Here is a 17450-nt window from a genome sequence, read left to right as displayed (position 1 = left end):
CATTAACAGGCTGGATTTATGTCACCTGCCAGCCAGTGATGAATCGCTGCCGTCTCCTGAGACTTATAGCTGAGAACTCGGTGTTTGTACCCACAGCGTCGCATTAAACCAACAAACACAACCAGGACTCTTTAAGAGAGTCCAGCAGCTTCGGTCAGTCCTAACTGTGGTCTCCAGAGGCACAGCTGAGACCGTTCCTCCCGCCTGTCTGGTGTCGGATTGAGGTTCCTCTGACCACCAGCCAGAGTCTTAAAAAGGACAGAGAAAAATCTAACAGCGCTTCCCCAACTTGCTGCATATGAGGCTCATTGTTCAAATAAGGCTGACACTCCAGCTGCAGCCTCTGCACGCTCTGACCACCTGACAGGTAATACCAGGGGATCCGAGGCTCTTCTGCAGTCTCTGCAACAGCTTTGTCTCTCAAGCTGTGAGCTTTGTATTACTCAGGCAAAATATATATATATATATATATACATTCATTTCCTCCCATGAACTGTAAAACTCTGGCCAAGATAACAGCACATGCTCACAATGTGGACGGCACTAAAGCTGTCTCAGTTCAGTCCTGAGTGACTAACTATCCACCACTCTGTATGTGATGTATAAGCCACAGCAGAGCTCCTTTTATTGCTGATTTCATTGTTAGGAAGAGGGTTTGTGGTGGAGTTGCACTTTCTTTGGTGAAACAAACATCACTCCCAAAAAAAAAAAAAAAAAGCTACAAGACACTGACACAGTTTGGCTTTTTGTAATAAAACAGCCTATAAATAAGAGGCCGTCTCTTTGTTCTCCAGTCTCTCCAGCCCCTTTCTCACTTTTACACTCTTTGCTTTCATCTCGGAGCACTTGGAATGAGAACATGCCACGATTGTTAATAATGTGTATTTCACACGTTACAGCAAACAGAAAAAAAAACTCATTTAATCTTTGCTCTATTTATTCATATACAGAAACATGCTTGTAAATCATTATCACCCCCCCGAGAGGCAATAACAACTTCGCCTGTAAAGCAAAATATCTCGTGCACCAGTGGACAAATTTTAATGAAACTATCAGAAAATTGGATATAGTGCATCTACAACGGATTAACTTTAGGAGTCAACCCCATTTAAGATGGCCACAGCTAAGCAAATTCAAAAACACCTATAACTCAGTCACTTTCACAGATACTGAGCTAAAATCTGCCGTGGTAGTGGCTGAGTATTATCCTAAACACATAGCTGAAGCACGACACACTGCACAGTTTTTTTACTTAACACTTTGGCAATAACTCTTATTTTCACAAAAAAATAAAAAAATCTCATGAACCAGTAAACAGACTTCAATGAAACATCAACATTGTATTTATATCTAAAACTCATTAACATTTGAAATCAACCCAATTCAGGGTAATCACAACTAGTTTATCTTAGCCCCAAAAAAATGACTATAACTCAGTCAATTTTACAGATATTGAGCTAAATTTTGGTGTGGTACTCTAAAGCAGAGGTCCCCAAACCCCGGGCCGTGGACCGGTACTGGTCCGTTGGTCATTTGGTACCGGGCCGCACAGAAAGAATAATTAACTTACAGTATTTCCGTCTGAACGGCATTTATTTTGAAAACTGACCAGATTCTCTCCACTACATCCGTCTATGACTCCCTCTTGATGTGTGTCAGAACGCTTATCTAGGTCACATGATCCGTTACCGCTAAAAAACAAACCCACAAGTTAACAAGTCCTGGATGGGACTGTCTCGTTACTGAGAAACAGGCTCAGGGCTCCCACTGATCAGGGGGAGAGAGTTGATAACACAACCAACAAAGCTGCAAGGACACGTTGGATTTACTTTTTGTGCCGTTTTCATGCCGGTCGTATCATTTTATTTTGTTGTATTTATCCACCACACCTTTAAAGGCCGGTCCGTGAAAATACTGTATGGTGATGAACCGGTCCGTGGAGCTAAAAAGGTTGGGGACCACTGCTCTAAACTATAAAGTCACAGTGACCATGCTTGTTGCAACCATTGGTGTTTTTTTGTAATCTTTGTGTGAACCAAGCCCTAAATGAGACCATTTGATGTCTCATCATCTACACAGGCAGAGTCTGTTTTTCTTTTCTGACAAGGACGTACGAGTTACAGAGTAAACTCTAGTATCCGTTTTTGTTGGTTTACTCTGATAAGACCAGCACATGCAGATAGTGCACTTTATTTGCACACAGACACTCAGTGTGACTCCTTCATCCTCAACACTTTGTCCAGTTTTATTTACCTGCTCTCTCCCACCTTCGACTGGGAATCCTTGTGATGACACACATCAGCTGACACATCAGCTGACCAGGAAGGATCAGGAGATGTTAAACAAAGCCTCGCTTGCCAGCAGTTTACTTTAGGGACGACCTTTACACTGCTGAGAGGATTTTACAGTTAGAATCACCTACACAGCAAATATGGGATTAACTCTTTTTAAAAGGTACAAACAGCTCAGTTTCACACCGCTTTCCCATTCTGTTTCATAAATGATGACATGCTGGAATCGGCTTTGTCTTGTTACACATGTGAGGTAAGGTTTGAATAATTTTAGACCCTGATCATCAGTTTTATTATGTCCTGAAATGTAAAACCCTAAAAGTGAAAGAGAGTAGATTTTCTCTTTGCCATGACTGTACAAACCTCATCTACAACTTTCAACCAGTTTACCATCTTAAAATTTGTAGAAAATAAGAGATTACAAATATAACTGTCTTCAACTGAAAAGCTTGTAAATGTAACAGTGCATTAGTGTTTCGCACATTTGGGTCAGAAGTAGTTTGAGTTTGGTGATTGCCAAAAACTGTTTTTATTAAACAGGCAAACAATCCCAAATGAACCATTTTGAGATTCTGCAGTCGTAGCAATGGCAGCAGTGGTGAAACGGTGGTTTTGAGGTGTCGTATTTCACTGTAGGCGTGAAGAAATATGATCAATGTCTTCCCGCTGCATCTGGACTAATAAACGAAGAGAAACAGGGCGATTCTGATTATCAGGCACAATCACTGCTGCATAATCTGCTGCTCTGTTGGAGCGTTGTTTTCACTGTCTGAATAACAGCTGCCGTCCAGATCGAGCTGCGAGCTGTCAACTGTGACATCATGATGCACATTTCTTAAACACGACACACAATGTTCTCCTTGAGCTTAGTGTATACCACATATGATCAGATACATTTATTGTGTTGCAAAGAAAACATTACAAAGATTAATTATTAAAACCATAAAACAGTCTGAGCTTGTGGGAAAGGGTTTAAATTTAAATGTTAAAACTACAACAAACGGAGGGACAAAACCTAATCCTATAAAGCCTCTCAGAAACTGAAGACGGAGCAGCGTGTCTTGAGTCGTTTTGTGCGTTTCAGCTTTTCCGTTTCAAGGTTCCGGAGCAACAAAAGTATATCAGCATGGCTAAGCGCAGAACCAAAACAGTGAGTCGTCATTAAAAGTCTCCTAGAGAGTAAAGGCAAATCAAATCAAGTAAAGGATTAAATTAATTAAAACGAACCTAATCTGACAATTTAAAACCAATCAGAAGGGCTTAAAACATCAAACACGCTTTGTTCAAATATAACAGAAGATTCGCTTCGAGGTAAAAACCTCTGCAAACACAAGAGAAACGTCCACCTTTTCTCATCCTCCACGATCACCTTCCTTTCTTCGAGGACTTCTCCAGGACCCATTCAATGACCTGCACCAGAAACATGGGCTTTAAAAATGAGCTGGGAATCATAAAAAAAAACAAAAAAACAAAACCAGAAGCTTCCCGGTGGGCTCACTTGTTTAACGTTGCTACTCGCTGCCTTCTTCATCTCGTCATGCAGACCCCGAGACGTCTTCAGATCCTGGGATCAAAGTTGAGCTCATTTGAGGTCAAACGTTTAAACTCGAACAACGTGGAAATCAACAGCAAGTAACACTGAAAACACGAGCGGTACGAAGGGAAAGTACGTTAACTGTGGAGCAGGAAGTCTTCTTACAAGGCGCCGACTAACTGTTGTGTTGGGTGACAGACTCAGAAAGTTGGAAAGAGTTTTTATAAAACAGCAGGATGATCAGCTTGTTTTATACCAGGAGGTATTCAGTCTGACAAGTTTATGAACATCTGTTTAATACAAATCTTCCTTCTCTTACACTGATAGGATCTGCCTTACGCTGACCTAAATACTGTTACCTTTCTCTCAATAAAATAAGGCTATGAGTGTTACTGAATTATTACAGAAAGGCTTCTGTCTTAATTTAACTGAATTTGCAGCAACTGTTAAGCTTCTGCTCCTGAAACAGGAAAAACTTTGACAGTATTTTAACAATTTAAACAATTAAACTCTGGCTGACCTTTAACACAGATCAGTATTAGTTGAGCAAATTATTCAGAACTTGTATTCAGAGGTAGACCGACTGATCAGCTGATCGGTTAATAAGGCAGATTTTTGACAACTTTTTAAATATTCTGCACCTGTCACACCTTTTGTCAGCCTGCTTCCTTTTCATAGGAGTGCTATTTTCTCCAAAACAACACCAGCAACATGAATGATCCCTTTTTTAAAAGAAGAAATTTTGTATTTACCAGGAAAATTACAAGATCTTAATTCTAAATTTAATTGGTTAAGCAAGATATTTGCATTTTAGTGAAAAAAATAAAGCTAACTTTCCTCTTGAAACTGCATTAATAGCGAACCAGAATGAGTACAGATCTGCATCAGTTCCTGGGCTAAATCACCATTTTGTCACCTAGTAGATTATAATGTGTATAAATATTAAACTGTTATATTTATGAGCCAAAATCAAAGAAATTGTCTCCATATATCCACCTTCAGCTCTGTTCGGATTTCTAAAATCCTTCCAATACAACTTTATTCACTCAATCTCTTCCTGTTTTCCTACTTTCCATCATTTCACATCAGGTTTGTTGGTGTTTTTTTTAATAATGTTGGTGCTAAACTGGATCAGCTGTAAGACCACTCTGCTGTAAGTTGTTATGTTTTCACATCTTATTAAAAAAAAAAAAAAAAACGAGAAAAACGCTCTTAACCAGAGTTGGTGAAGAGTAGCAAGAAAACTGCTCATTTTACATGACTCAATACTTAAAACTTCCCAACATTCCAGGGGAAAAATGGTGAACTTTCAACTAAATCTTTGTGATGAGAAACATTTAAAAAAGGTAGGACTTTACCAAAGTTACTGCTACACAAGTAAACTTTTCAGTTTCTTTCTCCACTCTCGCTGGAGCATGAACTTCAGCTCGTTTCTCCCCCACATCTTAAATTTTTAATCAAAATAGGAAGAAAAAAAAAAAGTAGAAGAAAAGCACAAAAGAAATTACATTTCTTGCTGCTGAGTCTAAACAACTCAAAATGTTATTATTTTTAAAAGGGATCTTGAGTAACCACTGACAGCACTCAGCATCAGACCTACACGAGTCGTAAAAAGGAAAAAAAAAATGCAAACAAAAAGGAAAACCATGACTATGTGAGGTCAGGAAGAAGACCAACCTTGAGATAAAACTTGGAGATATCAAACAGTCTTTTGCTGCAGGCCTCAAAGCACTCGTGCTCGACAGAGATCCCATGGTGGTTAAGTGCTTTAGCTACAACCTCCTGCAGCATCTGGGGACAGAAAAACACACACGCAGACTTTTGTATTAGATCTGTGAGAACATAAAATATAGTTCTGTTTATTCCCAAACCACGCAATGCAAACCAGGATCACGGAGACTAATTTTAGCACAGTATAAAAAAGAATGACTGTCAAAAAGCTGTTACTTTGGGCGGGACGTCCCTGCCTTTAAATTCACAGCATGAGCTCGCAGGTAACAAACACAGAAATATTTCACTGGTGGTGTTGACAGGGAAAAAACACATTCCTGAAATAAATAGATCCGCCTTTAATCTCGTCACGGCAACGCTTCTGAGGAAACCCCAATAAATTATTGTGAGGAATCATCAGTGCCATTCAGTCTCGGGAGGAGCGGGCAGGCGGCTTTTTAATCTGTGTCCTGAATAACGTGCCGTCATTATGTCTGAGCAGGGCCAACTGTTCTCCCCTTCGCTCAGGTTCGGATGATAGGCGCGTTTGCATAGTAATCGGAAATCAAAACAAGCCAAGGTCGGGGATGCAGGAGGTGCGCCGTGTGGGGGGGGGGACAGAAGGAACCACGCAGAGACCCGAGTGTGCGTCCTCGGCTGCATGAGAGAGACGGGAGGGGAGGAACGGTGCGTCTGTGGCTGATATTAAAGGTAAAAACTGGATATGGTGCAGCATTACAATGCAACCCACACACTCCAAAATGATCATGCAGAATATAAAATATTTATTTCGGCTCCAACGGCTGCATGGCTCTCAGCTGTAGCAGACAGACCGGGTGTGTTTTATTGTGTGTCCATCTGCCACTAGGAGCGTAAAAATTGGTGCCTGGAAGGAGGTGGAATATTCAGCTGTTTTCAGACTTTGGCAGAACAGAAACATGTAAATTTACTGGACTATTATTGCTCCAAGCAACAGTAAAACCCAGGTAATAGTAAATAAGGGCGCCACCATTCTTTTGGTGATTACTGTGTTATCACCAAACTTGGTGACATTCTTTAAATGTTGCCAAAAGTCCAAACTTCAGAGCAGGAGCACAGATTAGGCAGCCTTTTTATTTCCACTTTATATAAGGGGACTTTACATTTTTACAAAGAAAAAGTGCATTTTCAGTATATTTGATCTCATATTTTGATTGGCATCCAACAAATAAAGCTAACACATGTTTAATAACAGAATTTTATTTCTAATACAAGTTAAAAAAATATTAGGATTGTAAAACTGATTTTGTGTTTATAATTCAAGCTCAAATAGTTACATATTGACAACCACCAACTGCACTTTTTATGCAACATAAGTACAAAATTAAACACAAAAGCTGTGATAACCTGGGCTTTTCTTTTTGAGAAAAGCACATTTTCACTGAAATAAATGAGTTATTTCAAAGTTGTTTGTTGATAAATTCTTAAATTCGCTCGATTTATGATCTGTTATTTGGCAGAAAGATGCAGCTTGTGTGAAAACACGTTAACAGGAGTGACACCGGTTTGATAAGCGTCATCTTATCAGTGATTTACAAGGAAAGTTTTTACCTAGTAATATAATAGTAGTTTTTAAACAAAGTCATCAGTTCCATACTTATACTTTTGTTTAGTTTTTTAGTATGTATAATACATGCTTTTTGTTTGACATGTGCCTTTCAGTCTTCCTGTGTGAGGAGCAGAGTATTGGAATCTGACAAACTTGGATAATAAACAACTTTATTTGGCAAAAAAAACAAAACAAATGCAATCCACAGTAATTGTGTTTACCTTTAGGGCATCAGTGTGTTAAAATAAATCACAATAACTGTATAGTCGTTGAGGGTGTGGGTGCACACATCACTCACTCTGTTGTGTTTCTGGGAGCGGGACTCTTTAGCGAGCTTGTCCTCGGCGTGTCCCCGACGAGCCGTCTGCTGTTGGGGTTTAGGTTTGTCGAGACATGGAAGAGCCACCGGACCTGGAGAGTCAGGATGGGGGAGAATTCACAATAAAAGGCATCTGAGCCACACCAGTGCAAAGCTGTGCCAAACTAAAGGAAGTGATTCAAATCAAGTTCCTTGCTCTGAAAGGTCAGGCCACACACTTCTAACTCAGACCTCTGATTACATTTGTCCAGCTTCACTGACTTCCCTCTGACTCCCTCTCTCTCTCTCTCTTTGGCTTTTTATTGCATTGTTCACTTTGTGGCTCTATTCAATCATCAACATACAGAACTAGGCAAAAGTCTTAAGTCATCCCTCATTTCTTTAGGATTTTAAAAGAAGCCAGAGTTTCTTGTAATCCTTTAAAGTCAGGATTTCTTGAGGTCTTTCAAAGTTTTTATTTGAAGTTTTATTCTCATTTTCCAGTACCTGATTATTGTCTGAGGACTAGTTCGTTGTTTGTTAAGCCACTTAATTCTGACCTGAGGAGCAGCCATAAAAGGCTCCTAAACTCAAAGGGTGAGCCAGCTGTGATGACTCATAACAAGCAGCTTAGAAAAGAAACTGTTTTAATTTGAATCTTTAGGCATTTTGTTACAGGTTACTTTTGGTGCATATATTAATGAGTGATTATATTCTGTTGAACTAAATGTTTGGAAATATGATCTTTCTGTAAATTGCAGCTTAATTGTCAGTTTTAATGTGTTGTTTCTCACATAGTTGTGCAGTTAAAATAAACCCTAATGATGAAACTTATTGCACTGTGTTGTGGAAAATGTAGAACCTGCTCAAAGTGGCCATCGCGAGTCACATCACAATGGTTTATAGTTCAAGGTTCACTGTTTTCACCTGCTGTCCGTGCTGTGGCTGCAGGTGTGCTGATGGAGGACGAGGTGGACTGGGATCTGATTGGCTGTTGTCGCAGAGACCTGAAGTCGAAGCGTGCACCGCTGCTGCTGCTGCTCTGAGAACACAGGGAGTCGCTGCTCTCTGACTTCACCAGCCTTAAACACACAGATATAACATTGTGTTTCACGCCAAAGATACTTTTTGATCGTCTTCTTCAACCCACAACCCGCTGACCGGGAGCTAAATGCACCGTGGTACCTCTTACGAGGATAACCGCCAACCGCGTCCGTTTCCCGGGACTTGCGTTTGAGCTGCGCAAGGTCGCCGCTCTGAAGAGCCTCCCCATCGGGCACACTTCCTGGTTCCGACATCACGGCGGGTGAGGGAGCGGGGCTGAGGGCAAAGGGGAGGGCGCAGGGCTCCTTGGAGCAGGTAGTTTGAGTCTCGTAACGAATCAGACGGGACTGGAGCCGTGCAAAAGCCTGATCCCGGTCAAGGGAACACCGGTTATCCAGACAGAACCTATAGGATTGGGACTGTGATTAAAAGTGAAGTGCAGTTAGAGTCTGAGCGCCAGCTGAAAGGGTGACGTAAACTTACTCTATGCCATGGTAATGAGAGGCTGAGGCTTTTCTGAAAGGCATCTGGCTGATTCTCCTGGGTGAGAGGTCTGGTGACAACTGAAACAGGTTATTACTGCAGGGAATAAGAAAGCAAGAAGACATCAAGAGTGTGAGTAGAATGGAAAGGTCTTACTCTTTGAACAATTAAACACCAAAAAAATAGCCTAAAATAATTTGTTTTAGCATTTACTGATTGCTGTTCTGCTTGCTTCAGGTAAACAATTCTACTCTAAACAAAAGCAAGCTATAGGTCTTCATAATCAAATCCTAATTATAGGCTCATTAAGTGCTTGTCATTCAGAGAGACCGAGCTATGCTATCTACACATATGTTGTTTACCCTCCCACAGTAAGCCTGTGCTCATTTGGTAATCTGAAAATGCCATGTCTGCAGGATTGAAGACTGATTTAAAAGCTCCAGCTGGTGCTCACTCCGGAAAACTCGGTAGAAGAAGAAGAAGAGAAGATGCAATCTGCAATCTGATCACTGAACCTACCCTCTGTTGATAGCCAGGGGTTGTAAATCCCCGGTGGGCCAACCATCAGACGTGAAGTGCTTCAGAAGTTCTTTGGCATCCAGTAAAGCGGTGGAGCCCCTCTGGCTGTCTTTGGGACCCAGCAGACTTTCACTGGAGCCTGGACCTAACAGACCATATCTGAAAAGGCACACACACAATGTAAAATTAAATAAATAAAACAATAATACAAAGAAAAAATAAATTTGATTGGATATTTTTAAAATTTAAAGCTCACTCTGGGCAGAACTGGCCCAACGGAGACAATCCTGTTTACCTTCTCCTCTGTCTTCTTCTCTGCAGGTTTTCGATGTTGTGCAGGACACTCCTCTCGGGCCAGTCAGACGCTTGGAGAGAAACCGTCTGGAATCCTGAAATGAAGACAATTAGGTTTACACCTAGAGAATCCGAAAAGCTGCATCAAAGGCACTTAAACTGAGAAAGTTTCCTCAGAATGTTAAGAGGGGCACAACACATTTCGACTTTTTTTTTTGCAAGAAAAAGTGCAGTTAGAATATTGACGTATCGTGTCCTTCCTTCCAAACGAAAATGAGTTTTCAGCTGTGAACAACTGGGTATTTTGTTGTGCATACAGGGTTTTGTTTAGCTGTTTAAGAAATAGTTTGAATTTTCTGAAGCGGTGTTCTGTGGAGCTTTTCTTTTTAGTAATCAATGTCTTACATAAAGTTTTAAAAAAAAAAATCGCTCAAAGCTTTAGCGGTTTCTCAGGGGAGACGAGTTGGGCCAAGATCAAAGTAGGTTTCTGCCATCTTAAATCAACTCCAATTTCTGAAATTTCACTGTGCTTCATGTTAATACTATTCTTTAAACCTTTAGCTTTTTGGCCCTATTTTTTTTTATCTTTAGACCACCATCACTCTGGGATCAGATGGTTATATAAACTGAAGCCAATCTGTCACCAGTTACGGTCCATGTGAAACATGTTGCGAAGTGAAACAGAAAAACTATTTAATGTAGAAGTAGTGCAGGAGAAAATCAAATCAGGGCAATTCAATTAATCACAGTTTTATTGCCTTTTTTTGCAGCCTTATTTTTCCAACAGATAGTTACTTCGCCCAGTTAGACATTAAGTGTTTTGTTCTGCAACTCGTTTCACATGAACCGCTGACAGACCACGGCCTTCTTGGCTTCTGTGTAACCATAACATCCAATGAAGATAAAAGTCTAAAGCAAAAGTGATGGAGGTGTAACGAATAAAAAAAACAAACAAAAAAAAACAGCATTGACGTGAACCACTCGGCATTTTTTGATATTAAAATTGGACTTTCCACAGAACCCCACCTAAAAAAATGAACTGTTGCTTTAAAAGCTGAACGGATTAGTATATAAAGAGCGGTTCATAAAGTTTTTAATGTGGTTAAGTATTAAGAGGACTGAACAAACCGAATCAGTCCACTTATACCATAATACTACACGTACAATATGAGTACAGACTTTCACGGTCATACAGAAACACCCACTCTCTTTGCTGTACTAAGCTTGTTGTCTCCTTCGACAAACAGAGGCACAGTTTAGTAGATCACTTGTTTTAGAGATAAGAAATCTGTCTGCTGTAAATAGTTTTCAGCCTGTGTCCTTCATGTCTGCTGAAGAGAGGGAGGGTAGTGGATGTCAAATCTCCTGTTTGACAAATAAGAAAATGTATCTAGATTACACTTTAGGGATGAGACGAAGCTGATAGAGACGGCTTAAACTGGATGTTTTTTACTTTAGAAGTGACCCCATTTGGACTAGCTGTTAGCTTGTGTCCACATGAGAACCTCTGTCTGATAATCCACACTAATATCAGTTTTCACTGCAGGTAACATGGCGATTACAGATAACTTCACTTAAAAAATAAAAATAAAAATAAAAAATCCAAACTACTCCTTTAACATGTCGAGAAAGATCCAAACCTCTACCGCAGATGATTTCCTATGATGTCTGTGCTCAAACAAACAAAAATAAATAAATACAAGAAGCACAGCGGAGTTGATGACTGGAGAGAAAAAGTCAGAGAAATTTATCATTTTGAAACGCTGATGGATGAGCATCCGTAGATTCTTATGAGAGGTAAAGCTGCCGCGCCCAGAAAGAAAAGGCAAGACATTATACAGGTGGCATCAAACATCAGATGCGAGGAAAACCTGTCACGGATCATTAAATCAGTTTCCAAATGCAAAAGTTATTGCATCCTAACCAAAGTTACTGTATGATTCCCACTTTCCGTAAGCTGTGTGATATAAGCACCCAGAGCTGTTTGATGGATTGCCAGGGTTATCGGCTAGTCAACATACTGAATACTTGGCAGAAAGAGACGCTGAATGAATGAATGAATGAATTTTGTGCATCCGAAATATCACCAACTCCGCACTTTTCTTGTGCTCTGACAGGAAGCTCGTATGTTTACGTCAAATGGGGCAGAAATATTTGTCTGGGTACCAGAGATTTACAGATGAGATGAGCGCGGGCAGAGTAATGGGCTGAGGGTGAAAAATTCCATGTATGAAAAGGACCGACGCTCCCTGCCAAAGCTTTGTCAGCCCACACAAAGTCACAGCTTCGGGGGAACGTAGACACAGAAATGCAAATTACATACCTAATGGAGAACAGAGGGCGAGAAGGGACTTTAGGTAAATAGGCTGATTTGCACTTCAGACTGCATGTCTGTACATCTGTTCACCGTCCTATCAGTGCTGTTCCTGATGTTTGCTGGTTCATATTTTAAAAGAATTCAAGTGTTTTCTTTTGTGGAAGGTCTAGAAAAGTTAAATCTATGTAAATGCCACATAGAAAAAATGGTAATGGTAAACACACTATATTGCCATCGGTATTCACTCACCCACAGGTGTTTGAAATCAAGGCATGCAGACTGCTTCTACAGACATTAGTGAAAGAATGAGTCGCTCTCAGGAGCTCAGTGAATTCCAGCGTTGTACTGTTATAGGATCCCGCCTGTGCAATAAGTCCAGTTGTGAAATTTCCTCGCTGCTAAATATTCCACAGTCAACTGTTAGTGGTTTTTTAACAAAGTGGAAGTGATTGGGAAAGACAGCAACTCGACCACAAAGTGGTAGGTCACGTAAAAACACACAGAGCGGGCTCAGCAGATGCTGAGGAGCATAGAACACAGAAGTCACCAACGTTCTGCAGAGTCAGCAGCTACAGACCTCCAAACTTCATGTGGCCTTCATGTGGATCAGCTCAAGAACATTGTGAGAGCTTCATGGAATGGGCTTCCTTCCATCATATCAAGTGCAAAGCGTCGGATGCAGTGGAGGAAAGCCACTCACCACTGGACTCTAGAGCAGTGGAGACATGTTCTCTGGAGGAACGAATCACACTTCTCTGCCTGACAATCTGATGGATGAATCTGGGTTTGGCTGCGACCAGGAGAACGGTTCTTGTCTGACTGCATTGAGCCAAGAGTAAAGTTTGGTGGAGGGAGGATCATGGTGTGGGGTTGTTTTTCAGGAGTTTGGTCAGTGAGAGGAACTCTTAATTCTTCAACATACTAAGATATTTTGGACAATTTAATGCTTCCAACTTTGTAGGAATAGTTTGTGGATGGCCCCTTCCTGTTCCAACATGACTGTCCACCAGCGCACAAAGCAAGGTCCATGAAGACATGGAGGAGCGTGGATGACCGACCTGCACAGAGTCCTGACCTCAACCGGACAGAACACTTTTGGGATGAATTAGAGAGGAGACTATGAGGCAGGCCTTCATCCCTTCATCAGCATCTACACTCACCAATGTGCTTCTGGAAGAATGGTCAGAAATTCCCATAAATACCTCTAAACCTGTGGAAAGCCTTCCTAGAAGAGTTGAAGCTGTTATAGCTGCAAAGAGTGGCTAACATCATATTAAACCCTGTGGATTAAGAATGGGATGGCACTCAAGATCATACGCCTGAAGGGAGGCGAGCAAATACCTTTTTGCAATATGGTGTTGTTCTGCTAAAAATCTTAGTCTATGAAAGTTTATGCTAATGTTAATACACAAGATGAGTGAATGTTTCAGATCACAGAACAAATGCTATAAACAAAATGATGGGTAATATTTTGAAGACAATCCAAACATTTCCAAATAACGGCGTAGCATTTATGACATTAAAACTCCCCGACATTCTGGTCTATTAGCCCTTAAGCTATATTTTTATGACTACCCTCATTGTGCTCATTTAGCTGTGGTAGCAAGCCGCGATTTGTTTTACTATCGACAATTTATTTGCAAAATAATACTCTGTTATTGTTTCTTCAAACTGTCACTATGTGAGGGTCCAAGCAGTGAGAAGAAGCGGCTTATTTTTGTCTCTTTCGTAGTTCATACCTGAGTGTTTTGGAGGTGGCTCATTTGTCAGACAGGTGGCAGCAGTGGGAAGAGCGGAGTCAAACATCTTCAGGTACTGCTCCCTGGCAAGATTCAGGACGGCCTTCAAGTCACTGACGGGCACTGAATTGGAGGCTGAGGTTTCTTCTTTCTGTCCTGGTTACACACACAGAGGCGGGGATTTATTTTGGTTACATGTTGGGTTTTGTTTAAGGCTCTCTGGAGAACTCAGCTTGTAAATCTGACTGTGGTGTTCATGTTAAAACAGGTATTTATTTTATTAGTTTCCAGTTAAAAGCATGAGAAAATTAAAAGGCTTTTTTTATTTCTCTCAAGAAACAATTAAGCCTTAAAAGTTTGATGTTAAATAGTTTCATTTGGTTAAAAATTCATTTCAAATGTAAGAATTCAATAGGAATTTAATAACACTTTCACTTGTTAAGTTGTGAGATGCATTACTGGATGTATAACTGGGCTTTTTGAAGTGTTGTGGTTAAGAGAGATCCAGGAAAATATAAAAAGAATGATAAATGAGGTTTTTGACACACACACACACACACACACACACACAGCTTCAGCTTGTACGCTGATCACACACATGCAGACACACGGTGGAAAAGACAGAAAAGACAAAGCCATTTCTGCGTGCGCGCATATACCCATACACACATGGTTCGTATAAGTCAAAATAACTTTGAATAGCGCTTCTAAAGTATTGCAACTTTCACGGACACGCCATTCCACAATTTAATGTCAAGTCTGAATAAATTGCGATGAATTTCATTAGGGCTCCAAGTCTGTCAGGGTTTTACACTCGGCTCATGGCCTTTTCAAAGAAACAGACCCACTTCTTCCCCTAAAGTATGACGATTTTCACTGCACTTCCTTTAATCTGGCTCCACTCCACTGGTGTGTCGGTATCTTTGCCTGCCAAGGAGAAATTATGTGTGTCTGTGAAATAATGGGGTTGGAGAGAGCTGAGATTTGGCAACATTTCAGGAAACTTGGGAGTGGACTCCACTGTTACAACCTTTAAGTCTATGACATCAAATTTATACACAAATATCAGCCAGTGCAATCAGCCACTTACTTTGGATATTTTCTCAACTGGATGTAAAAAATAAAACATTTAACTACAGCAAATAAAAATGCAAACTACCTGGCTTGACTGGACTGACTGGTGAATGGTCGATCTGACACTAAAAGCATCAAATTTACAGGTTTTTTTGTCCCAGTATGTGAACACATCATAGCTACTTTGCACTAACAATAGGACGTTTTCAGTGTGGATGCTTGAGAAGAAGACTCAAGGTTAGCCATTTATAACTTCTGGTAAATGTTTGAAATGAAATAGAAGCACAACAGACAGAAGAAGCTACTGAAAGGAAAATACATTTTGTCCAGAGATAAATCTACTTCTCATTTTTCTACACTAAGGTTTAAATTTGAAGCACCACCTTCCAATGAGACATGTAGTTCCAGCTTCTGTGAGACCTGTAACTTGCTAGCAGACTAACAACTGTAAGCAAAGAAATATTTTTTTTTTTGGGTGTAATTTGCCACGTCTGTAGTTACAATCAAGTGTGTGAGTGATTTGTAAATCTAACACATCTATCAGTTTTTTCCTTCCAAATAATACGCTCAACACAGCTGAACTTCCTCTTAATCCGAGGTCTTTTAAGGAAATAAAGATTGTCCTGTCATACGGCGCAGTTTCGTGTTTGAGGGATGCAAAAAAAAAGGCCTATAAAAGATAATTACTGTAATTATTTTTATACTGAGTTCTTACTAACCAAATACTTGGGTGATATGTTTATAGGTTCCAGGGACAGAAAGTGAAATGTTCTTTTTAGGCTAACTGTTGTTAATTATAGCTCTAAAAGAGAAGTTGGAATTGTCCAAAACTGGAGTTGGTGATCATCGATCATCTGCAAGACGATCAATCCTAATCTTTTTGGCGAGTTTTTGTGCTATGTTCCAAATCTTTAAAATGTTGCACTTACTAAGATATTCTCTGAGAGCGAGTGCCTGAACCCGGGTCGCCTTCCTCTCTCTGTTCAGCAGCATTTCTCCTTGGAGACACGGCAGAGGATGGAGGATGTTTTCTACAGAAACTCCTAAATGAAAAGCAGAAAGCCGTGAATAAAGGAAAATAAGAAAAACGGAAGAAAGAATACATGTAGCTTAAAAAACATATATGTGGCCCATGAAAGGAAGTGGAATTTAAACTCTGTTAGATCTCGCAATCATTTCTGTTTTAACATTTATTCATGTGTTCATTCACCATGCAGACCAGAACCAGGCCAGGAGTTTGGAAATGTTTTACCACAAAGAGTAAGATAAAACCTTTTTCTGCTACTTACAGTAATGACTTCTCTCTAATCCTTCTGCATTACACAACACATAACTGAAGAACAAAGTTTAGAGCCATATTGAAATAAAACAAAAAAACAACAAGCCCAGGTAAACGCTGACACACCATTTCCTGGTACAATACACAAAGGTGTCCTCAGCTACAACAACCCTTATGTGTATTTAAAGATTCATTTTAATGAAAACTTTTCTGTCATTGAAGCCGTTACGGGCACCTTTATAGGCTTATTCCGCATTTTAAAGTATATAAAACAAAGAAAAATGTCTCCTCAAGGTTGCATGAAATGTTAAACAACAACAGAAGCTCTCAGGAGGCAACTTCACAGCGGGTCTCGAATCTCATATTAGCACAAGAACAATCAAGGACTTTTATCATGAAAGAAACTTTAAGTTAGGGAACAAAAACTTCCATCTCTATAGACGTCCACCCATGTAGTAACTTATAGCCGGGAAAGCCCACAGCAGACTCTATCGTCCATCTACGCTTTTAATTTATTTTTCCACGATAAGAAAAACATTAACAGAACAAACTAACCAGAGCTGTGAGACGTATGGGGGAGAAAAAAACTGCAAAGGGAAGGAAGAAGATGGAAAATCACAGACATGTGGGTTTAATTAAGAGAATAACTGGGGTTTAAATGGCCGGCAGCAGTGAAGGCTACCAGTTTTTGCAACAGCAGCGACTGACAATCCTCAGCTTCAGTTAATGAAACAACAGGGTTTCTATCCCATCATGCCGACGAGCAGGGCTTCCCTTCACATTATGGAAGATAACAACTGACTCCTGGACATTCGCAAAGCTACTTGTACTGATAAAATGCTCAGCAAAGTCCAATGTGAGGGAGGTTTTCAAATTATAAAAGGGGCCCTCAATCCTTGGAGCCTTGAGTTTAAGGCACATAGGGGGAAGGTAAAAATGTTAAAAACAAACTGATACAAATCAGTTCTGGGGCCAAAGCTTCGAGTAATCGCAGCAGCCAAGTGGAGGATTGAAGGTTCAATTTTCAGCCGTGCCAGATATTCAAGTGTCATTGAGCGACACACTGGATCCCCTTTTGTAAGAGTGAAGAGTGTCAAATGAGAATAAAGGCGCTGCAGATATTCAGTTATATACAGGTGCTGGTCATAAAATTAGAATATCATGAAAAAGTAGATTGATTTCAGTAATTCCATTTAAAAAGTGAAACTTGTATATTATATTCATACATTACATACAAACTCATATATTTCAAATGTTTATTTCGTTTAATTTTGATGATT

The 17450-nt window shown here is 40.1% G+C and overlaps 1 protein-coding gene across 1 annotated transcript in view; it reads right to left on the bottom strand.

Annotated features, from left to right (window-relative positions):
• Positions 1-3643: 3643 nt before the first annotated feature.
• LOC108232257 (MDM2 binding protein) overlaps positions 3644-17450 on the bottom strand; it is a 30918-nt gene continuing 17111 nt past the window's right edge. Inside the window, exons 13-23 of the mRNA XM_017409899.3 lie at positions 15821-15934; positions 13818-13973; positions 9763-9856; positions 9468-9626; positions 8949-9044; positions 8607-8870; positions 8349-8503; positions 7422-7534; positions 5503-5616; positions 3790-3855; positions 3644-3701 (exon numbers count right to left, since the gene is read on the bottom strand). Coding sequence (XP_017265388.1) covers positions 3657-3701; positions 3790-3855; positions 5503-5616; positions 7422-7534; positions 8349-8503; positions 8607-8870; positions 8949-9044; positions 9468-9626; positions 9763-9856; positions 13818-13973; positions 15821-15934 — 1376 coding nt within the window. The 3' untranslated portion in view covers positions 3644-3656. The remainder of the gene's footprint in view (positions 3702-3789; positions 3856-5502; positions 5617-7421; positions 7535-8348; positions 8504-8606; positions 8871-8948; positions 9045-9467; positions 9627-9762; positions 9857-13817; positions 13974-15820; positions 15935-17450) is intronic.

This window comes from Kryptolebias marmoratus, linkage group LG16 (assembly GCF_001649575.2).
Source record: "Kryptolebias marmoratus isolate JLee-2015 linkage group LG16, ASM164957v2, whole genome shotgun sequence".
Taxonomy (NCBI): domain Eukaryota; kingdom Metazoa; phylum Chordata; class Actinopteri; order Cyprinodontiformes; family Rivulidae; genus Kryptolebias; species Kryptolebias marmoratus.
This window is presented reverse-complemented; position numbering and strand designations above follow the sequence as displayed.